Source organism: Sminthopsis crassicaudata, chromosome 4, assembly GCF_048593235.1.
Source record: "Sminthopsis crassicaudata isolate SCR6 chromosome 4, ASM4859323v1, whole genome shotgun sequence".
Lineage (NCBI taxonomy): Eukaryota > Metazoa > Chordata > Mammalia > Dasyuromorphia > Dasyuridae > Sminthopsis > Sminthopsis crassicaudata.
Genome location: NC_133620.1, coordinates 277,798,971 through 277,823,158, shown reverse-complemented (window position 1 = coordinate 277,823,158; position 24,188 = coordinate 277,798,971). Strand labels below are relative to the sequence as shown.

At 42.1% G+C, this 24,188-nt stretch overlaps 1 protein-coding gene across 1 annotated transcript in view; it reads right to left on the bottom strand.

The window, feature by feature from the left end:
* Nucleotides 1–5,116: 5,116 nt before the first annotated feature.
* The window catches only part of C4H6orf132 (chromosome 4 C6orf132 homolog), a 56,169-nt gene continuing 37,097 nt past the window's right edge, over nucleotides 5,117–24,188 (bottom strand). The window contains exons 3-5 of the mRNA XM_074310930.1: nucleotides 23,601–23,682; nucleotides 18,680–21,617; nucleotides 5,117–15,762 (exon numbers count right to left, since the gene is read on the bottom strand). Of these exons, the coding sequence (XP_074167031.1) occupies nucleotides 15,645–15,762; nucleotides 18,680–21,617; nucleotides 23,601–23,682 (3,138 nt within the window). The 3' untranslated portion in view covers nucleotides 5,117–15,644. The remainder of the gene's footprint in view (nucleotides 15,763–18,679; nucleotides 21,618–23,600; nucleotides 23,683–24,188) is intronic.

Below are 24,188 nucleotides of genomic sequence, written 5' to 3'. Positions count from 1 at the left end.
CCCCAGGGCATGAGTCAGTATGAGCATAGGCCTCCAGCCTGCTTTTAGAAAAATTGTGTAATACAAGTTTGTCTTCCAGAACCAGAGAGAGAATGAGTGTGGATCACAACATAGCATTTTCACTCTTTTTGTTATTGTTTGCTTGCATTTTATTTTCTTTCTCACTTTTTCCTTTTTTGATCTGATTTTTCTTGTGCAGCATGATAATTGTACAAATGTGTATGCATAGACTGAATTTAACATATATATATATATATATATATTTTACCATGTTTAATATATATTGGATTATTTTACATCTAGGGGTGTTGTGCCACAGTTCCCTTTTATTGTCCTGACTCAGTTTCCCGAATTGTCTTGCCTCGGTTTCCCTGAATTGTTTTGCTTCAGTTCCTAATTGTTCTGTTCAATCCTGCAACACCACCCTTCCCTCCTAATCACATGATCCAGATAAGGAGACTTTCTATCTTAGACATCATCAGAATGTCAAGTGCTTCCTCCCACCCAGTCAGAACCCCAATTGATAGTCCCATTCCTGCTGTCAGTGCTATGACTCCGCCCCTGCCTCAGTCTACCCCTGTAGCTGAATCATGTGTATATATGTCATTGAGAACTCACTTTGTTTGCTGGATGCTTTGGACATCAGTCCTGGGGGCAGCATGCCCCCAGCACAATCTCTCCCTCTCCGAAATCCAAATAAAATATTAAAAACTCTCTAATTTCTATCTTGCCTCAGTTTCTGTGGCCTTACATTTTGGAGGCTCCACTGAGATATCAGAAAATGAAAGCAGGATTGGAGATTAGAGAGCCTTGGGCCTGGGGGCAGCTGGAGATCTGGGTTCTTGGCCTGGAGAGGCTGGCCCTCTAGATTTTTCCAGAGTCTCCGGGAGAGAGAGCAGTTTTTAGCTGCAGGCACGCCTAGTGGTGGACACCTTCATTTTGGCCACTGAAGAGTAAATCTGGATGTTTTAGGACATAATCTGATCTGTTTACCTGTTCTGTCTGTCTGTCTGTGCTAGCATCTGGCATAATATCGGCATATCAACATAATAACATGCCAATGGACATTAAATTCTGAGAAGGGTGTCATTCCAGGATGTTGGATGATCCCCTCTGGTTTGGGTGTCTTCTAAGACATATCTGGTCTGATCTGACTCTGAGCTCCTTTTTGGGCACTCTCTAGTTATATGTGTTAAATGTTTTGTTTAATGTTGTAACTGTGCAGTCTGTGTGTGATTTGTGTTCTGTGTGACCTATTTTGTTGGTTAAAGAGTTCTGCTAAAAATTTAAAAACAATGATTAAGAATTGCCTATTTCAATGTTGCAACTGCTTAGCATAAAATTTGCTTGTGATTTTAAACTTTTTATATTTGTTGCACTAATTTGTAAGTAAAAGAACAAACAAAAAAACAAACGTATTCTTTTGGCAGTTTTAAAATTGTGGAAAATAATTTTACTGTTACCCATTCAGGCTAGATTTAGTTATCTTTGAGTGTAAGATTTTAAGAACAATGGCTTGTTAAAAAGAAGTTCTGTTAACTTGCCTGAAAGTCAGGGTCATGTGTCTCTAATTAGGTAAAATATGTTACCTTCTGAAATACATTGGATAATTTGTTAACATTATAAATTTTGCTTTAAATCCAGCTCTGCTGGACACATGGGTTTTATGGAGTCATTTAGCTATTCATTGTATTGTGACTCTTAATAGTTTTGAAGGTGATTTAGGAGAGACAAGAAAGAAAATTTGCATGTGGAAAAGAAGTTGGGTGGGGTAGGGAGAGATGGGATCTTTTGTCTTCAAAGGAAGATTAAACTCACTCCCCACTGCTTTCTGCTACTTTAGCAATGGAGGTCTAGTGAGAAAGGTTGTTGGAAATTGGTTAAAGTATATAGCAAGAGAGAAAGAAGTAGAGGGTTTGGGAACATGGTGGTATTAGGAGAAATGCCACGTGGAATAGGGGAAGGGCGAAGGGAGGCTACATAAAATCCCCTTCCCCCAATTAAGCCTGATATAGAAGGGTGGCCCCATGGAATCCTTTCCCCTCTCCCCCCTAAGTATGTTCCAGCTGCTTTTTTTTTTTTTTTTTTTTTAACATCAAGTTGCAGCCTCCTGGTTCTTGGCTGAAAGGAGCAAACTGTGATTTAAATTAATTGACTGAATATTTGTTTCTTTTGATACATAATGATTTCCTTGGTTAAGGAATATGGTCATAAATGTGATCCATATTTTGGTAGGGCTATTTCTAAAAGTTTAATTTTTATTTTTAAGAATCTTTCAGATGCTCTTATGGGGTATTTGGATATTCTGTATAAGTTTTAATTGATTGTATTGAGTCATTCTGAGGTTATTTAAAGGGCCTCTGAAAATAAGTTTTTCTTTGTCCTTTTGAAAATGTTTCTGTTATGGACAATATGCAATTTGCGATCTTGGAGGATGCAAAACCTTTAATCGTGGAATGCTTCCTATTAGAGATGAGCTGCTGGAGAAGGGAGTTTGGGGAAGGTTATCTGTATGCAATAGCAGAGGCCACTGTAATAGAAGTTTCTTTTGCAGATGTCTTCATAAAATCAGCCCTGCCTGTCTTACCAAGCTCATAAGGATGTTGCCGTTACAAAATGAGACAGTTATGTGAAAGGAATCTTGTTCTTATTGAGATAGGAATAAGGATTAAACCTTTAATGCCACTTAAATGTTAGTTGAGTTGTTTTCAGTCATGTCCAACTTGTTATGATCCCATTGGGGTTTTCTTGGCAGAGATACTCAAATGATTTGCTATTTTCTTCTCCAGCTCATTTTACAGAAGAGGAAACTGAGGCAAATAGGGTTAAGTGTCATGCCCAGGGTAACACAGCTAGTAAGTGTCTGAGGCAACATTTAAGTTCTCATATCCTTAGAATGTTAGTTAGGGCATTGAAAAGTTGAGATATTTGCTCAGGACCACACAACCCATATGTGACAGAGGCAGGACTTGAGCTCAACTTCCAACTCAAAGGCTGGCTCTCTACTACACTATGTTGCTTCCATGTTTTGTTTTGTTTTTAAATCATTAATAAAGTTGTTCACATCAATATGGCACTTCACAAAATACTTTCTTCAAAACACTACAGTGATATAGGTAGTATAAGGTAGTTTTGTTTTTATTGATGCCTTTTACTTTTTACATTGTTCATTTCTGAATATATTTCTCCCTTTTTTTACCTAGAAAAAGAAAAAAGTTCAGCAAATCTACTTATCACCCCAATGGTATATATAATATACATATTCTGCCTTTCCTTTTTTCCCCCCTCCCTTTCTCCACTCTATCTCTCTGCAATAAAGGAAAGCACATTTTTTCCATTTCTTTTTCTGAGAGCAAGCTTGTTTGTTGCAATTATACAATATCCAAACTTTGTTTTATTTTCTTCTTATTTAATATTGTTGCAGTCAGAGTAGTGGGTGGTGGCCCAGTGGATAGAAAATGCTGGCCTGGAATCAGGAAGTTTGTTGTTCACTCGTTTCAACTATGTCCGACTGTTTTGATCCCCATTAGGGGTTTTCTTGGCAAAGATACCGGAGTGGCTTGCTCTTTCCTTCTCCAGCTAATTTTTACAGACAAGAAAACTGAAGCAAACAAGATTAAATGACTTGCCAGGATCACACAGCCAGAAAGTGTCTAAGACTAGAACTAAATTTAAGAAGATGAATCTTTCTGATTTCAGGCCCAATATTCTATCTGCTTCTCCAGGGACATAACTGAAAGTATCAAACAATAGTCACAGTGTATACTGTTTTCTTGTTTCTATTTACTCTGTATCGGGGGCATCAGCATCTTCCCATATTTTTCTAGACTCTTCCCATTTGTCATTTCTTATAGTGGGAATATATTAATTATTATAGTGGAATATATTAATATTCTACTACCTTATTATGGTGTGTTTAGCTATTCCTCAAACCAAGAGGCACCAACTTTGTTCCAAATTCTTTAGTAGAAGTATTATTACCCCATGTTATAGATGAGAAAGTCAGGTTGCAAACATTAAATGACTTGCTCCTTCCTGGGCATGAGGTACTAAGTCAGTACTCAAATGAAAGTGCTCTCTTTCCATTATTCTACATCATCTCTCTTCTAAAAACACAAAGGATTAGTCAGTCATTAAATCTACTCTGTGCCAGGCATTTTGCTACTCATTGACCTCACTACATACCATAGCTTCTTCTCAGCCATTTATTCAACGAAATCAATTCACTTTTAATAGCCTTAGTTTTCTCATCTGTACAAGGGATGTACAATGTTGTTACCAGCAGCAAAAGAGAAAGTATGTAAAATTTATAAACCACTAAATAAATGGAGATTATTATCTTAGGAAAAAAATGATTTTCAAAGTGTGGTTGGGGATCCTGAGAAGTCTCCTAAATCCTTTTAGAGATTCTTTAAGGGAGCAGCTAGGTGGCGCAGTGGATAGAGCACCAGCCCTGAATTCAGGAGGACCCGAGTTCAAATCTGGCCTCAGACACTTAACACTTCTTGGCTGTGTGACCCTGGGCAAGTCACTTAACCCCAGCCTCAAAAAAAAAAAAAAAAAAAAAAAGTTTGATAACTTGTAATGTTCTTTGGTTCAGTTTTCTTGGGGTCTCTGAGGCAGCCTTTGTTTCAGTTCAGTAATCACAAGAGTAGCCAGGTGTTAAATTCCAAAAGTCTTTATTGTCTCCTTGCCTGATGCTGGGCAGCTTTCTGGAGAGCCTTTCAGACCAGCCTTGGTCTTAGTAGGGGAAGTGCAGGAGGCCAGGCCAGCCACCAGGAGCCTGACTGAAGGTGAAATGAATGAATTTCTCTCTCCTTCCTTCTGAGAGCTTAAGCTCCTGCCTCCAGTTCTCTTGTCTTCTCTGCTTCTGAATCCGGCTGAGTTGTCTGAGTTTATATGCTCTCTTATCATAGGTGTGAAACTTGTAGATATATTAAATACTAAGTACATGTACTGAACTAGACAACTATTAATCACCATGCTAAACTAGATAACCATTGTCTCATCAATTCCACTGACTTAACACCTTGTAAGAATCCTTGTTCTAGCTCATAACAATAACTGTTGACCTAAAACAATTTGAAATGGTGGAAAGAACTGTGGCTATAGAATCCAGAATTCAAAATTTAGTTTTTATTCAACTAAAGCAGTCGTTTCTCTGGGTAATCAAAAAACCTAAGGGAGACCATGAAATGCCTTAAATCCCTTCTCAAAACAAAGTCTCCCTGACAAGTGGAAATCAACCCAGATTGAGGGTTGATTTAATGAGGGTCCCCATTTAATGAGGAGGGGGACTGACTCTTTAGCTCTTGCTACTGGGAATGTGGCTAGATTTTGAGATTAAGCAGTGTCACTTATTTCCACCAGGAATTCTCTGGCTAATTTTCTCCTTCTTGAACTGGGTTGCCCTAAATTTTAATGGAAGAGACCAAGGACAAGGGGTTCCTCTCCCACTCAGACTGGATTCTGTTTATACTGATTCTATTCCTATCCTAAACAGAAATTAAGTCTTCTAGTTGGGTGGGGTTAGGCCTAAAGATCTTATGCCTTGAGGAGTAAGAGCAAAATCTCTCTCAGCCATGCCATGTCCTTCAAAGATTAACTGACCTTTTCAAGAGTTGGATCTTAACAGAAACGAAAGGAAAAGGGTAGAACATAAATTAATTATCCAGAAAATTTGTCTTTCAGAGTGTTCAGTTGTCCTAGCAATCTGAGGGGATGTATATGTAATAATTGGGAGGATCAGTCCTCCCTTTTCAACATGGGCAACAGACATTGAGAGAGAGCCTGATTTGAATCATCGCATTGTTGAATTCAAACCAGTTCCAATTGTTCAGTGATGAAGAAAGCCATATATACCCAGAGAGTCCTGTGGGAACTGAGTGTGAACCACAACATAGCATTTTCATGCTTTCTATTGATGTTTGCTTGCATTTTGTTTTTCTTCTCAGGTTTTTTTTTTTCTTTCTACATTTGATTTTTATTTTTTATTTTTTGTGCAGCAAGGTAACTGTATAAATATGTATACATGTATTGGATTTAACATATATCTTAACATATTTAACATGTATTGGACTACTTGGCATCTAGGGGAGGGAGTGGAGGGAAAATTTTGGAACACAAAGTTTTGCAAGGGTCAGTGTTGAAAATTTGCCCATGCATATATTTTGTAAATAAAAAGCTTTAATAAAAAAATAAATAAATTTTAAAAAGAGAGATTGAGAGCCTGAATTACTATATATAAACCGGAAGTCTAGCTCTCTAAGGCAATCAAAGGAGCACTGTTGGTTGTCCTTTATTCTTGAAGAGGACCAAAGTGAAACCATTATGTTAGAGTCGAATTACAGGGTGTCCAACTGTGGCTGATCTGACCAAAATGACCCTTTGCCACAGGGTGGACACAAATAGCCCATGTGAACATTTGGGATAGCTTCTCTAATTCTGCACATCTTGCATTTATTTTAGGTAATTCAATTCTGCTTTGCTCATAGAGCACAATATCTTCTCTGATAAGGCCCATGTCAAAAGATTGATTCTAAAGTTAAGAGAGACCTTGACGGTGTCCTTGTGTTGCTTTTTCTGATCACCTGGCGAGTTCTTGACCTGAGTTCTCCACAAAATTAAAAAAAAAAAAAAAAAAAAAAAAAGAGCACTAATAGGATCATCTCAGACTTAAATGAACTTTTTGTTCAAGTGGACTTTTGATTACAGTCCCATCTCAGATGAAGGTCTCTGAAAACCTTACCTTTACTGTATCCAATCAGAAAGCCAAGTTATGATGCCAAACCCCCAAGGTCATATTTCCTCTATAAATTAATACTTCAGTAACTGGCTGACTCCTTTTTAGGGTGACCCTGCCATAGTATATTCCTGGCTTATGGTATCTTTACTGTAGCTAACTCCTTCCTGGAATTAGTCCATTTAACTTGCCATGCTTTAATGATATCTTCATTTTACCAGGGAATTTATTTTTCCCCTTGTTAATTGCTAAGACCACTTTCCTTGCTAACTTCTCTATGGATTTAGCTTGCTCTTAACAGCATTATGAAATCTTTGCCTTTTGATATAGAGGATGTCTAAGCCTACAAATTCTTTTGAGACAATACATATCACCAGCCCCAAACATCACTATACTTTTGAGGTGTCACTCCTGCACCTCATTATTTGGTAACTAATCTCATCATTTTGGTGATCTGCTATGAGGAAAGTCTTGATTGTACCCTGGTATCTCATAACTAATGATGCACTGTTATCTGTAGGAAAGAATCAAAAGAAAGTCTCTAGTATATTGGGCAAGTGCTCAATGAAGAACAAAAAATCAAAAAGGCTGATGGACTTCCAAAGGATGAAAGCATAGCTCCAATAAAATCGTAACATATAAGAAAAGGCTGGTTCTAAAATTGCCAATTCATTCAGTTTATCTGTATGAGACCTAAAAGGGCTTAATAAAAAGAAAGGAAGGCCTTTATTTAGTGCCTATTGTGCTAAGAACCATGTTAAATTCTTTGCAATTATTTTCTCATTTGATTCCCACAACAATCCTAGAAGGCAAGTGCTATTATTATAGACAATTTACTTTATGTTTTTGAATCTGAGTTTCCTTATCTGTAAATAGGTGAATTTTTAAAAAAATCAGATGGTTTTGGCAGCAAAATAAGTTGCAGGTTAGGAATTTTCTCTCTCAAAACCTACTTATATCTTTTCTGCAATCTAACCAATAGCCATTTAATGCCTATGATGTGCCTTACCCTGTGCTAAGTGCTGGGGATAAAATTAATAAAAAGATAGTCCATGCTCTAATGAGCTTACAATCTAAAAAGGGAGATAACTCTCAAAATAAGATGGGAAAGTGAAGAGGGGAGACTGGAAGACTAATAATAACTAGTAGGGCTTTAGGGTTTGCAGAGTATTTTACAATTATCTTGTTTTCACACCAAACCTGGAAGTTAAGCGCTATTATTGTCCTCATTTAACAGATGAGGAAAGTGAGGCAGACAAGTGACCTTTGTCCTTGGGACAGAGTAAGTGTTTAAGAAGGGCCTTGAAATCAGATTTTCCTGACTTTAGGCCCAGTGTCTATCTACTGAAACATCTGGCTATAATAATTAAGTGTTAGAAAGCTTCCTGGAGGCAATAAAGGCCTTCCCTTGGGTCTCATAGCTAATGTGTCAGAATTTAGACCAGGTCAGAATTTATACACTCAGGGTAGGATCATATCTACTATCCCTTTCCATAAATGTAATTATTAATGCAGGATTGATGAGAGAGAAGTAGAAAATGGAGCTAGTGAGAATTGGGCTGAGATGAGCTAGCTAGTGAATGATTTGCATGTTTGATGTGATATGGGGCATGAATGAATCCAAGAAGAATTTAAATGAACTCTGTTACTTATTACCTCTGTGTGTTTGAGAAAGTCACTGAGCCTTAATTACCTCCTTTTTAAAATTCTAGTTAGAAAGCCTGGATTTAGCAGAGTGAATACTGTATTGTTGTTGAATCTTGTGTCTGATATTTCACGATCCCATTTGGGGTTTTCTTGGCAGAGATACTGGAATAGTTTATCATTTCCTTCTCCAGTTCATTTTACAGATGAGGAAACTGAGGCACACAGAGTGAAGTGACTTACTTAGGGTCACAAAGTTACTAAGTATCTGAGGCTAGATTTGAATTCAGGAAGATTAGTCTATCTATTTATTCTCTAAAATGTATTTGCTATAATTGGAGTAATAAAGACCTGAGTTTAAATCCTTCCTCAGACTAGTAGTAACAGTATGACCCTGGGCAAATCACTTAATTTATCTCAGTCTCAATTACAACTGAAAGGGAATGCTAAGGTTTTTGCAGGGCCAAATGAGATAACATGTAAAGCGTTTTGCAGCCCTTAAGGTGCTATATTAATGCTAGCTCTTATTGTTATTTCTGTGTCCCTTGACACATTACTTCATGTTTCTAGCTCTCAGTTGCCTCCTTTTTAACATGCGAGGGTAAGAACAAGGCAGTTTGGTGTAATGGATAGAGAGTGGGCCTCATAGTCAGGGGAAACCTGGGGTCAAGTCTTACCTGTAACTCCTACTGACTGTACCACCTCAGGCAACTCACTTAACCTGTCTGTGAACCCAGGTAAACTCAACTGGAGAACACCGGAACATCTGCTTTTGTAGGCGGAATTTCCTCACCTAAGGAGTTCTCTAAATGAAAGAAATCAGAAGTCTAGACCCTTCTGCCTCCCAGTCTAAGATAGTAAAGAGAGATGAAAAGACACATATAGAGAAATAGAGACCAAGAAACATACAAGAGACACACATGAGACATACAAAGGGGAGGGGAAGGGGGAGAGAAAAATAAAGGGAAGAGGGAGAAAGATAAAGAAAAATAATTGAACTAATTCAGGGGTTCTTAATTGGAGGTCTGTAAATTTTTTTTTAATATTTTGATAACTATTTGAAGTTTTGCTTAGTGATGCTACATATTTTTATTTTATGCATTCAAAAACCTTACTCTGAGAAGGGTCTCTAGGTGGCCCAAGGCATCCATAACAAACAAAATTGAGAACCCTGGAGTAGAGAGTCTCATGTCTCTTCTAGCTATGACATTCTGTGAGATGATTAAGCCTGGGATTAGGATGGTGGCAGCAGAAATGGAGAAGGGACACAGAACAGAAGAAGAAACCTGGACTCAGTACCTGTTTAAATAGGAGAGAAAGACATAAAATCAAGAGGAAAAGAAGCAATGAACTCAGGTGATTGGGAATCTTTACAAGGGAAATCATTAGGAAAACAGCAAGCTTTCTGAGAAAGAAAACATTTTAAAATAGTTTGTATTAATGGCTTAAAGATGTGGAAGAATTATCTTGACAATAGTAGCTTCTAGTGGTGGAAGAGGAAAGCCATGAAGAATGACAACTGAGCTTGCAGCAGTTCATATTTCTCTAGCACTCCTAAGGTTGACAAGAGCCCTGTTGTATACGTGCAGGGAGTCTTTCTTTAAGCAGAACCTGAGCTCTCTTATTGGGGAAGCTATTCAAGGTAAGGAGTCAGGTGACCTTTGAAGTCCTTTCTAATACTGAGCTCCTAGCTGGAGTCACTAGACATTATTCTCCATTTTACAGGTATAGAAAGTGAAATTTAAAGATGGACAGTGACTTGCTTATAGTCACACAGCTCAGAAATATCAGCTGGGACCTCATCTCCTGTCCTTTTCTACTACACAAAGTGGGTAGGCACTCAATCTGTTAATTGAGTACTCTGAGTTCAGTTTTTTAAGACTGAAAATAAGTAATTATGTATTGCAATATGTAATTGCACCTATGATGAGAAGAGGATGGAAGGTGGAGGGAATCATCTACATAGAAGGTGATGATTGAAGCTGAGGATAGATCAGTTCTCTGAGGAAGAGTGTCATATAGCTTGAGGATCAAAACATTTCAGGGAATGATTAAGAACACGAAAGGAAAGAATTCAGGATAGGAAAGATAGTCGTTAGAAAGGGTAGGAAGTGAACCAGAAGGCAGCAGTGTCATGAAAACCAAGAATGGTAAAGAAAAAGACTACTAAAAGGGGAGATTGTCATTGAATGGTGGGCAAGAGATTGCAGAGAGCTAAAAAGTGTATATAAAGCATGCATAAGAGGCAAGGGGAGAGAAGAAGAAAAGGTAAATATGAGAAATACACAGAGAGCTATTCATCAGAATTTTTCAGCAAAAGGGAGGAGAAATAGGACAGTAATTAGAGAGTAAGCCAGGAAAAAAAATGAAGTTCTTTTAAAGAAAAATGAGAAATGAGTCAAGAATTACTAATGATCTGTGAGACCTTGAAAAAAATAACTACCTACTTTGGGCCTGAGATTTTTCTATATGCAATTTGCCATTGATTATATCGTTGGGCAAATGTCAAATTTGGAAATAGGTCCAGCCAGTCTGTTGCTTTGCTCCCCATGAGAATAGCCAGAATTAGGTTCCATTTAGAGGCTGTTGGGCTAGTTAATCATTAAGGGATCGTAACATTTCTTAATTTTTACATGAAACCTGAAGATTTCCTGTTAGCAGCCAGTGGAGAGGGAGACATTGGTGATATTGGAGAAGGAAGGGAACTTCATGGAAGCAAAATTCCTAGAGATGGCTGGTTGCTGGCTCAGGTAGAAGTTTTAAGAGAAAGGATAAAAGAGTTGGGGGAATGGAGAAGGCTTGATCTTAGAGGCTGAGATAGTTGAAATAATGAGAAAGTACAGAAAATCATGTTTGATAACCCTGATCTTTCCCAAAGATATAACTCCTCCTATCTTATTCCTTCAAGCACCACAAAGTCTTGTGGGAAAAAGGCACCTAAAACTCATATCCTCTAGGTACCGATCAATAGCAACCCCTGAGCCCAGTTGAAGAGGCTACTCTCTGCCCTCTCTACTAATGATGGGATGATGGAATGTGCTCTGAGTTTTAAGAGTAAAAACAAGCCAACAATCAAAAAGCTCCATTAGCTAGAGAGAGTTTGGAAAAATCTGGCATCAGGTGCCAGTGGAAATGGATGGGTCTGACCCATACTTTACAAATCAGCTTTCAAGGAGCGACTGTTTCCTTCCTTTTACTCTTTACTCATCCTAAATAGATTCCAATTTCATTACCTGAAAGAATTCAAATTAGTTCCTCTGATTCTGAAGGATCAGGCAAGTTGATGTAGTAGAAGATACACTGAATTTGGAGTCTGGATCTGGACTTAATTTTCTGCTCCTTGCCATCTCTGTGATCTTCATTTCTCTGGACTTTATTTTACTCATTTATAAAATGACATAATTGAACCAATACCTGAGATCTCTTCCAGTTCCCATGAGCTCAGTGAATCTAAAGTCACTTAATGTTTCTGACCATTTCTTCACCTGTAAAATGGGAATATCTGCCCCAAAAGGATGGTAGAATTGGAAAAGTACTTTACCAGTTGTAAAAGTCTAAAAAAGGATAAATTACGAGTTGTTTCTAGGAAATTCTGATTTTTAATCTGTGGAGAGCTAGGCTGGAATTCTCTGCTATTCCTCAATGTTTAAGGCTGTCCTCTTTCTCTATTTACCTTAACTCTGCCTTCTACAGCTTCCACCAGATCTCAAAATGGCTGGTTGGATGTACTGGCACTTGATTGTAGGAGTGGTGAGGGAGGACTCTTCTTACAAATCAGGGCCCCAGTAAAATGCTTCTGAGTTTGACAGTGAAAGTAATAAGTTGACCTGGGAGGCCCCTGGGACTAGCTCCAGGTACATTCCCAAAGGGCAATTTCTAGGGATTCCCTCCCCTGCACTGTAGGCCATGGGATAAATGCCCAGCTGCCCCACTGGGGAATCCCAAAGGGGTGTGGGAACACCCTATCCTCAGCACCCTGCTCCATCTACCTGTGGCTGACTCACTTGTCCACAAGCCTTCCCTGGGCAAGGTTTGGCCTGGGAGCGCCCTGGCCTGGGGCTCCTTGGCTGAGCTCCACACAGGTAGCAGTTGACTGCAGAAACTCTCGGTGAAGTCAATCTGCCCTATTTATGCCAACCTGGTCCACCCCACCTTTCTGGGGACTGCAGCAAGCAGACAAGCTTGGTCCCTTTTCTCCCACCACAACCTTCCTACCCACCCCTTCTCCATCAAATTTCTATTTGGGGGCAATAGGGAAGCTTGTCCATTATTTATTTAATACTGTCAAGAGAGCCGGGGTCCCAAGCACAGGGCAACCTTCCTTCTACTTCTGGCCCCCCCGGGATAGACCAGGACTGGCTTAGGGCTGGGTTGTGAGCACCCCAGAAACTGGTACAACCCGTCCCAGCTGAACGCATCTCTGCACAACTGGGTGTGTGCTTCAGGGGTCTGGTGGAAAGCTGCCGAGACATGAGGCTAAGGGAATGAGGAAGCATCAAGGAGAAGGGGCCAGGGGAGGCCATCTAAGGTGGTGGAAAATTTTCACATTTCTCCCTGTGAAGTACAGGCTGATGTACCAAAGCATCTTTCTGGTCTTCCCTGCCCCCACCATCAACCCTCTGCCAAAAAAGAAGAGGAAACATAAACATTCTCAGCATAATGTCTTGGTCAGACTTTTTGCGACTAGCTTGAGGCAGGATTTGGGGTCAGGCAGACCTTCTTCCATATCCCTCCTCAGACATCTGCTGGCCAAGTGAAGGTGGACAATTCACACCTTCTGAGTCTCAGTTTCCCCACCTATAAATTGGGAACAATACCAGTAACTTTTACCTTATCTAGTTGTTTGTAAGATTAGATGAGATATATAAAACTCCTGGCCACCTGAGGACTCTCCATTATTTCCTTAAAGCACCAATTATTATTTTTTTAATTTTTTGTGTGTGAGGTAATTGGGATCAAGTGATTTGCCCAGTCTGATGCTGGATTTGAATTTAGGTCCTCGACTCCAGGAGCAGCACCAATTATTGGAAGGGATCCAAAGAGTCCATGATCGGTCCAGTTCTTTATTTGATGAAAAAGATAAAGCCTAAGGATCTGTTGACATGGCCAGTAAGTGACCTGGCCTGGATTCAAACTTGGTTCTCCCCACTCCAAAATATAACGCTCCTTTTCCTAGGTCCCACTGCCTCAGCCACTTCTGCCTTTAGTGTTTTCTTCCAATATTTTCCGGGCTTTCTCTTCTTTCTGGTCATAGGATTTTAGAGCGGGACGAGACTTTAGAATTTTATAGACAAGGAAATTAAGGCTCAGTGAGAAGTGACTTGTCCAAATCCCTAAAGCTGCCAGCCTTATCACCGCTTTCTTAGGAGGTTTAAATGTAAGAAATTTATCATCCTCACTGAGCCTTCAACCAGCTCTTCTCACCTACCACCTGGGATAGAGAGGGAAAGTTAGTTGGAGTTGAAAGAATTAAAGGACTTGACCTCCAGGAACAAAAAGAAAAGATATGCCAATTTTTGTTCCTGCTGTCTTTCCTTCTCCTCCCTCCCACCTCCATCATAATAACTCCAAATGCTTAGTGCACAGCTGGAAAGCTGGTCATGGTCAGTAATCTCAAACTAGGCCTGTTTATTTCCAAAGCCAAGAAAAACCCACTCTTTGCTCTTTCTAAATAATATACAGCAGTTAGCCCACACCCCACCTCTCCTGTGTGTGCCTTAATACAGAATATAAGTTAATAGACTCTCTCACAAAACATTGCACAGAGAAAATACACACAAATTTCATATACATAGAGCCAGGGCTAGGCTTGGAGGTAGGATCAAGTACATTTCTTATAAAGAGATGGGCAGATACCATCCCCTAGACTCAGCAAGGGATATACAGAGTTCTTTTAGGTTCTTTAGCAGGCTTCACTTCTCCCCTTCCCATTCCTCCACTTCCCCTCTTCCCTTCCCAATTTTTCCTCAATGTTCCAAATTTCCAACTGTTTCCTCAGAGCTTCTTCTGTGCACTTTCCCACTGGGCACGTACTCACACATTAACAACATTCACAATCTTTATCATCTAATGGTACCCTCTGACCCAGAGGAGACAGAGACGGGCAGCTCCTCTGGCCCTGGACTGAGTTCAGGAAAGTCACTTACCTGAGCCTAGGTCCAGGAATGACAATTAGAAGGGACATTGCTTCGGAATCAGATATCCCTGCCTTGAGCCAGATAGATTGAACACAATCTTTTTCTTCCTTTCTCCTTTTCTCTTCTCACTTCTCAGTTAAACATTAAACTCATCAGCTACAAATGATCCATTGACACTACCTTCCTTATTCTTAATTTCTTAGCTATAGATTTAAAAACCCTGGTGATATATGATATATGTGGTGAACAACTTTTTTTTGAGGGGGTGGGTTGGAGGAATAGGCCAAGATCTGTGAGGAGTCCTCCTTTTAAGCCCATTGGAAGGCCTGGATAAATGAAGATTCCAAAGCCTAATCCTAGAACTCAGATCTTCTGGCTCCTTTGTTTTCTGATCCCAAAATCATGGCCAAGAAGACCTAGAATTGAATTGTAAAGCAAGTCCCATTTCACCATCCCCCTCAAAATACATCTCATCTTCCCCTAGTCCTGGCCTAAGGAAATGAAAAAAATATAGTGTCCCCCTTCCCTTTCTCTACCCAAGATAAATAGCAGTCCAAGGCACTCTGATGTTCTTGGGCCTCCATGTTAGTGGGATGGCTGTGGATGGGTCCTTCCATTTGGGGGAGTGAAAACCTCCCAATTCTGATGGGACTTGGTCAAGCCCTCTACCATAAGTGACAAGCATTTAGAGCAAGATCTAAGGGCTAACCAGATGGATATTCCAACTGTTCTATGGGACCCATTAATAATCTCATGGAGTTTCAATTAGGACTTTTAGCCCTTTGTAGACCTGGGGGTTAGGACAACAGCATCCCTGCTACTATAGTCTGCTCATAGGCTACTTAGGTTTGAACTTTCAAAAATTTCATAACATTTTTTGTATTTGTTGGGGTGGGTAGGGGGGATTGGGGCATAAATTCTATCCTGCCAGAAACTTGGGCTTTTGTTAATTTGGGATCCTAGCTAAGGGTCTTTCCCTTTCCTTCCCTCTTCAATCCAGTGTCAATGACAGTGTTTTGTCAAAATTCAAATAAGAGCCTTTCATTTTCTCCAGAAGACTGCTTCTCATTTGTCCATGTGTCTCTCGGGTAACTTTCAGCCCACTGAAGCAGGCAAAAAGCTCAGGATGTGGCTTTTCTATGTGCTCCAGAGTATACGTAGGAAATTGGTTGTCGGGTTCCAGGCCGCACTGTGAAAGTGTTGAGGGGACTGCTGTATTTAGCACTGCTGGGGGAGGACCTGGAATTGAGAAGAGAGGCAGTCAGAGCATTGTAGGTAATGTGTATGATGAGTTTACACATAGATACACAGACATACCCATAGCCCATGGTGCTACATCATTACCAGAGAAATAAAATTAGAGAAGTACTTAAGCATCTTTAGCTTAGCCTCAGGTTCTAGTCTCAAATCCCTAGCTCCAATAATCAGGGCCTACTCTTCTTCAACAGTTTCTCCCAGAGTAAGTATATGTTGATAAAATTATCGGTCCCTGGAATTCTACAGTTTTCCACCAAAAACTTAGCCTAAGCCATGGGATTTCAAGAAGGAAGAGTGGAAATGGGAGGGTAGTGAGTGGAGAAGCAATCTAGGAGAAAAGGTGAGAGAAAAGGAAGGAAAGGTAAAGAAACAATCCCAAACAAGAATGAACTGGCACTCACTAAAAAAATGAATAAATCTACTCTCCACAGTGATTTTTCTAAACTTTTTTTCCTTCCTCAAACTTTCCTTGGCTCTCACTCTCCCCTCTACTCTCACCTCAAGCTGAAATCCTTGACTCACATGTTATATAAAAAATTGAGACTATTTGCCAGGAGTTTTTTTTTCCTCCACTCTTCCTCCTCTCCCATCAATCAGATGCTTTCTCTCTCTTACTGTCTTACTTGATGAAGTGGTCTTACTTCTTATCAACATTAACCCCAATATCTGTTCTAGAGATCCCATTCCATCTCATCTTCTCCATCATATTACCCTCTCTGAAATCCCCGCTTTGTCACTTATTTTCAATTTCTCTCTGTCTACTGGGTCATTCCTCACTGCCTACAAACATCCCTATCTACCCTTATTCCTTTTTTTATGTCTACCCTTATTCTCAAAAAACCCTCATTTGATTTTTCTGTCTTAATAATTGATGGAAATCACCTCTATCTCTTGTGCTCTATAAAGCTAACCTCCTTGGAAAAAGTCATCTTCAACAATTGTCTCTCCTTTCACATTCTAACTCTAACCTTATCGTTCCACAATCCAGCTCTAATGGGATCATTCCTCCAAAATCGCTCTCTCTGATGCTGTCAGTTCCAGTGGCTTTTTCTTAATCCTTGTTCTCCTTGACCTCTCTGCAGTTTTTTCACACTGTTGATCACCTCTCCTCTTTTCTCTCTAGGTTTTGGGAGCACTTTCCTCTTATCTATCAGAGCGATCTTTACCCACCTTCTTTTCTGGATCTTCTTCCACATCATACCCTCTGATCACAGGTTCCCAAAGAGTTCTGTCCTTTCTCTTCTCCCTTGACACTTCAGTGGCTGATCTCATCATCTCCCATAGATTTAATTGCCATCTCTATGATAACAATTCTCAAATATACCTTTCCTGCCCCAATCTCTCTGCTAACTTTCAATGTTTCATAAGTGGATGTCTAATAAACATCTTAAACTCAACATGTCCAAAACAGACCTCATGATCTGTTCCTCCTCTAAACCTTCTTCCCCTTACTTTCCCTATTACCGTAAAGAGCAACACTTCAGGTTTACAACGTTGGTGTTATCCTCCACTAGTCACTTTGTTACTCGCTATATTCAAAATGTTGCCAAAGCTTATAGATTTCACCTTTGCAACATTTCCTGAATATGCCCCATTTCTCTTCTCTGACACTGATACAACTCTGGCTTGTAACATCTCCTGCCTTCATCATTGCCACAGCCAATGGGTGGGTCTGCCTGACTCAGATCTCTCTCTGATCCAATCCATCTTCCATTCAGTCACCAGAATGATTTTTCTAAAGCACAGATTTGATCATGTTCCCTCCTAGCCTCCAGCCACCACATACGCTGAATAAAATTTAATGGCTCCCATGCCCTCTAGGATCCAACACAAAATGCTTTGTTTGATATTCAGTCTTTTATAACCTAGCCCTTTCCTACTGTTCCAGCCTCCTTATACATTACTCCTCTTTATGTATTCTTTTTAAGAACAAGGCACTCCATCTTTCCAATCCAGGTATTTTCTCTAGCTGCCATCCGTTCCTGAAATGTCCTCCCTCTTCAATTCCACTTACTGACTTCCCTGGATTCCTTTAAGTACCATATAAAATCTTGTCTTCTATATGAACCTTTCCCAATCTCTCTTAATTCTAGTACCTTTTTCCTATTTATCATACTGATAGTGGGTTTGTTTAGATTTGTGTGTTTTCTTCATTAGATGGGGAACTCCTCAAGGGCAAAGAATGTCTTAGCACAGTGCCTGGAATGTAGTAATAAATATTGATTAAATGATTGTAGCCAGAAATCCTGGATTTGCACTATTATCCTACCACTTAACATGCTCTGTGAATTTAGGTATGCCATTTTTTTTGCACTGCAGTTTCCCCATCTGTCAAAGGGGAAAATACTTGAATTATTGATCACACAAGTAAAATGCTTCTGTTTTATAAGAAACCCAGTGTAAATATGAGAAGTCATTAATGATGTTAAGAAACAGGCTCCTTAAGAAATAGAATAAGTCTAGTGCAGGTGTGGATTCGGTGTTTGGGAGGAGAAGAAGAGGAATAATATACAAGATAGCCAGAGGTCTACCAAGGTTAGGGACAAATGGCAGAAGGTGTCAATACTCTGGTAGTTCTGCCTTGAGAGAAGATCAAGAAACCCCTAAGAAGGCTTGTAGCTGGAGTTTGATAGTAAATATTGGAAAAAAAAGAGAGAGAGATGGTGGAAGAAAAAGAGAAGGAGGAGGGAGGATTTTTCTAGCATCTGAAAACCAATATGGTGTCTGACAAACTGAGAAGTGAGCTGGCTGCTTAACTCTGTGGCTCAAGGAGAGAAGAACGGGCCTACCTAACAAGTCCCCTTTGATGAGGTTGCTGGAAGTAGCTCATTCCAGTCTGGCCAGGCTTGGCCACCTCTCCCTCCCTTCCCAACATTTCCCTCTCTTTTCCAAGACTCACCTGCTGGTTGCTGGGACAAAGCTGTAGTCTGCATTAGATATTTTGTATATATTCTCCCCAGGTCCACCACTGCCAACTGCTCCTCCTCCATAAGGTCCATTCCTTCCAGTCCCTTCCAGGGACAGCCTTCGTGTATGCAGACCTCCAGGCACTCGGCCTGAAGAATTTACACGACGCATCTCTGTTCCTCCATGTCCAGACCCATATGTCCCACCAGGTTGGGGCCCAAAAGCATTTGGGGTGCTCAGACTTCGGGCAGTTCCACCGCCTGGGCCACAGCGTTGGGGTCCAGGGCTCCTCCGAGGCTCATTGAGGTATAGACGTTTCTTAATGAGGGAGCGGCCCCCACTTGAGAAGCGTTCCAAGCCCCCGCTCCCGCTGTAGTGAACACCAGGATAGTAGCGGGAGTAGGTACTTCCCGGGGATCCTGAGGGTGATGGCCGCTCATAGCCCGGAAGACCCAGGTCTAAGGTCTGGCCATAGTCCGAGAAGCTGTTTCGGAGAGGAGAGCCTCTATGGCCCAGGTAAGTGGGGGTTGGGAAAGGAGCTGGGGCTGGGGCAGGAGGCAGGTTAGGCAGAGCAGTATCGTTGCTAAACTCAGGAGGTGGCGGGATGACCTCAAAGTTAAATTCTTCCTCCTCTTCCTCACCTCCTTTGTATGAAGGGGAGGATGGTGAAGAGAAGGACTTGGGCAGCAGGCGGCTTTGGGGGCTGTAGGAAGAGGCTGGTCTCTCCTGGCCCAGGGAAGCCTGAGGTTCTTCTTTTGACCATTTTTGCCTGGGCTGGAACTCTGAAGTCACTGGACCTTTTGAAGCTGGGGACCCCCACTTGCTGGGTCTGTCGTGCTGAGTTGATGGGGATACCTGGGGAGCCTGTTCTACTTCTCTCATGGGCTTGGGCACAACTGTGAAGGAGTTGGGCCTGATCTCACTATAGATGATGCTTTCAGAGACAGACTCTGATTGATTTCTATTGCCACGGAGACTCCCTGGCAATGAGGACCGGCCCAGGGCACTTCCCCTGGCCCGTCCCTTCTGGGCCCTCTGTTTGGCAGCCAGGAGTAAGGCCATTGGAGATCCCTTTTCTACCACCTCCCCTGTCACTGGGTGTCTGAGGATCTCCCCATCTGATCGATCATCTCTAGGGCTTTTAACCGATAGCTTTCCATTTTCCTTTATTCCTTCAGGCTCCTTCTTGACAGGGCTGGGTATTACTACAGCAATATCCTGGCCAGAATGGGCCTGGACCTGGTCCTGATCATGGCCCTGGCCCTGGTCCTGACCCTGGTGGAGTTTGTAGAGAACTGATGCTTCCTCTTTGGCTAGGGGAGTCTTTGGTGCAGGGGCTGGTGAAGGAGGGGTCTCCATCTTATCAGGTTTCAGAGGCACCAAAAGGGAACCCTTAGCCGGAAGGGAAGAAGATATTGTTGGTGGCTGAGGATCTGTGGCTTTCTCGAGAGTCTTGGCTATGAGGACGCTGGGTTCCTTTTCTGCTTCAGGTTTGGGTGGACTGGGTAACAATGGGAGCTTCTTGGCCACTGGCTTAGGAAATTTGGCATCCCCAGTCCCATTCTCCGATATCCTCCTGGTGTCTGCTGAGGGCTTAGGGGATAGGAGACTTGTGGCTGGCCTAGCTTCCTTCTCCATTGAGGGGGCCATCAGGGCTTCCAGCTCACTCCTGATGCGCTGGACACTTGAAGTTGGGGGTTCTGCTGGGGCATAGTCCACAGGAGGGAGAGTCAGGCTTGGGGAAGGCTCTTTCTTGGTTAAATTGGGACTTTTGTCTTTGTTCTCTCCGGCTTTGGAGAGAGGAGTGGGACCAGTCCCATTGCAGGAGGAACGTTCTTCTCTCTTTGAGCCACAGAGGTAAGCAGCCAGCTCGCTTCTCAGTTTGTCCATTTGTTTGGGATCACGCCAGTCCACAGGATCTGAGGAGACCTCAGTCACTGGGGTGGGAGTTTTGGGTTTGGGGATGGGAGAACTTGATTTGGGGCCTTTCCCAAGCCCTGTCAGTGGCACTGGGACCTTTTCGATCACCGGCAGAGGGGGAGCCTCTGGGGGGAGAGGGGGTGCTGGGGGTGGTAATGGAGATGCTGGGGGTGATGTTGCTGTTCTGCTGTTTATTCTGGGGCTGGTTTGGTTAGGTTGAGGACTGGCTGGCACAGTGTCTTGGGGCTTCCTGGGGCCGTCTGGCTCCTGAGTCCCATCAGGATATACCTGGGATGCAGGGCGGATATGGAAGCTGGGTGGTAAGGGAAGCCGGTTTGAGATCTTCTTAGAAGGCACTTCCTCCTCTTGGGGGTCTTTAGGAGACTCTTGAACTGGGATGGATGAGGTCCTGACAGGTGCTGGGGGGGGCACCTTGAAGGAACGGGGGAAGGTAAGATGAGGGTCAGCCTTAGACTCAGAAGGAGCAGCGGGGCTTCTGGGAGGGCTGTTCTTGTGGGCCTCAGACTGCCCCCCATTTAGCACAGTCTCTGATTTCCATTTGGAGACACCACCAGAAGAGAAGAAGCGAGGTCCTGTTGGGGTATGAGGAGACTCTGGAACTGGGGGTCCCGGTGCTGGCATAGGAGGGGGTGGGGGGGCCAAGAAGGCTAGGGGAGGGGCTGGAGGGATGAAGTCCGGAGGGGTGGGGGTTGGTGGGGAGGAAAGTGTGGATGGAGGAGACAGAGCCCCAGACACAGGTGGTGGAGGTGGGGCCATGTTGGGTGGGGGTGGGGGCTCTGGTTCCAGCAGTAAGGGAGGAGGTGGGGGTGCCATAGAAGGTGGAGGAGGGGGTGGGGACTCTCCCTTAAACATCAAGACATCTGGAGGTGGTCCTGGGGCTGGGCCCACGGGGGGTGGAGGGATGATGGGCTCTTCACCATAATGCCCAGATCTCAGGTCACCCACAGAGCTATATAGTCGGAGGTTACCATTGACTTGCAGGGAACTGCCTATTAAAAAAAAGGGAGAGCAGAATGAGATAGGTCCAGAACTTCTAGGGCACCCATTCTTCTTTTCCAGGAAAGGTCACCCCTGAAAGTAAATGATCAATTCCTGTTTCTCAGGTAGGAAAGATGGGGCCTGAGCCCTGTATATTTGGCGACATGACACTCCTTTTAAGAGCAGGGCAGGAGGACAATGTAACTTAATGGGATCTGGGGGAAGGGTGGCCAAAACAGCTCCAACCTTGGCTGGCCCACCTGACAAATTCTCATGGTACCAGCAGGAGACAGGAAAAGGGTGGGAAGTGGGAGCAGTGAGGCAGGGAAAAAAATGCTACTTATTAGGGAAGGAGGAGCATGCAAGGAGTAAACCTAGCTTTTCTCCTCTTCTGCCCCCTTTACCTTCCCAGAAACAGGCCTTTTCCAGCTGTGTATTGTTCCCAGTTTGGGAGGAAACTGGGGTTTCCTCCAGTTCCATTTTGCTACATCAGCAGGCAAAGGATAGCAGATTGTAGCTGGATTCTCACAGTTTACACCGAACTCTGCCTGAATTTTTGAAGAGCATTAGGTGCTCTCTCGTCCTACTTTTCCCCAACAAAGAAAATATATTCAACAGGTTTGGATTTTCCAGTTTCCTTTCTTTCTTGACCAGTTTCCTGCTTTCTAGAAGCCCCCAAGTCTAGCTTCTCCCCTTCCTTCCCAGGACTGATTTTCTGGTTTCCCATCAAGAATGAACTTGAACAGCAAAAATGTGTGATGATCAACTATGAAATACTTGGTTCTTCTCAGTGCTTCAGTGATCCAAGGCAATCCCAATAGACTTTGGACGGAAAATGCCCTCTGCATCCAGAAAAAAGAACTATGGAGACTGAATGTAAATCAACACATGCTTGTTCACTTGTTTTTTTTTCCTCTCTCATGGTTATTCCCTTTTGCTCTGATTTTTCTCTCCCAACATGATTCATAAAGCAATGTGTATTCAAAATAAATTTTTAGAAAATGAATTTGAATTTCTAAGCTTTTGAGAGTTGTCATGGTTACTTTTAGGACTAAGAGAATCCCTACCCTCGTGACATTCCCCCCCCCCTCCCACCAGTATTTACTTCATCTCAAGAGATTTGCTGGAATAAAGAATTCTCCACCCTTTTCCACCTGAAAGAAGCTATAGGGAGGACTTTTATTGTGTCATTTTTTCAGTCATGTTTCACTCTTCAGGATTCCATTTGGGGTTTTCTTGGTTTGCCATTTCCTTCTCTACTTCATTTGACAGATGAGGAAACAGGCAAATAAGAGTTAAATGACTCATCTAGGGTGATACAACTGATATCGGGGGCCAGATCTGAACTCAGAAATATGTCTTCCTGATTCTAAGCCAGTGTTCTATCTACTTTATCACCCAGCTGCCCATAGAGAGAATAAGCCTGCCCGTCAGTATACTGGTAGCAGCCTTTACTTGTTTCTGGGTTGGGAGATAACATCCTTTCTGTCTTTGATGTTTGACTTCTATCTTCTCAGAACCCTTAACCATTACTGACTGGATTGCTCAATTGACATTATCCCCTATTGTCTTGTACAGATAGGTATCTTTTCACTGCTTATACCTTGTCTTCCCAACCAAATTTAAGTGCTTTGAGCACAGCGACCAAGTCATATTTCCAAATCTTAGTGGATTCAAACCAAGAAAAAGAGTGAGATTCTGGTATGGAAGGAGGAGGGGAATTTTTAAAAAAAAGTTTTTTCCCAAGACCCTCCAGACCTACTCCTGAACACCCTCTTCCTGCCAAATAAGAATTCTTGTCCAGTCCTTTATTCCCCTCTTCCACTGCCATAACCCTTTTTCAGCCCAGATCCAACCATAATGGTAAGATAAACCTGGGATCTCAAGATATAGTTTATATTGTAACTTGACCAACTTAAGCTCTTTAAATGTTTGGAGGCAATAACCAGAGTCTAAGAGCCCTTAGAGCCCAAAGGCAAGGGGAGCCCAGGTACCTTTATTTGTTACTTCTTTGTCAGCAAAATCCTCTGGGACAGATGGGGTTGGCACAGCCAGTCCATGATTTTCCTGGGCATTCTGGAAGAAACCCAAGAATGGTAAGTAAGGAAATATATAAATTCATGTTTTTAAAAAAATTACTCAAAGTCACTCCTTTGGCTCACAAGCTACAAATGGTTCCCCATTGGTTTTTTTGTGTTCGTTTAGTTTTTGAGGCAAATAGAGTTAAATGACTTGTCTAGGGTCACACAGCTAATAAGTATCTGAAATCAAATTTGAACTCAGTGCCATTGCTATATCTACTGTGCTACCTAGCTGCCTCCCCATTGCGTACTGGATAAAATTTAAACTGCTGAGACTAGCATTTGAGGTCCTCTACAATTGGTCCTGACCTACCTCATGGACCATCTGTTGCAGACGGTCCTTCCTCTCTTCCTTGTCTGCCAAAGCACTTGACTCCCTGGGTTTACCCCTTATCTGGGAAAACTATCAGTTTCTCCTCTCACTGTGGCAAGATCAGGATGTCTGGAGATGTTCCTGGATGCATGGTGATGGATGTCTGATTGGTGACTTTGTACAGTCTT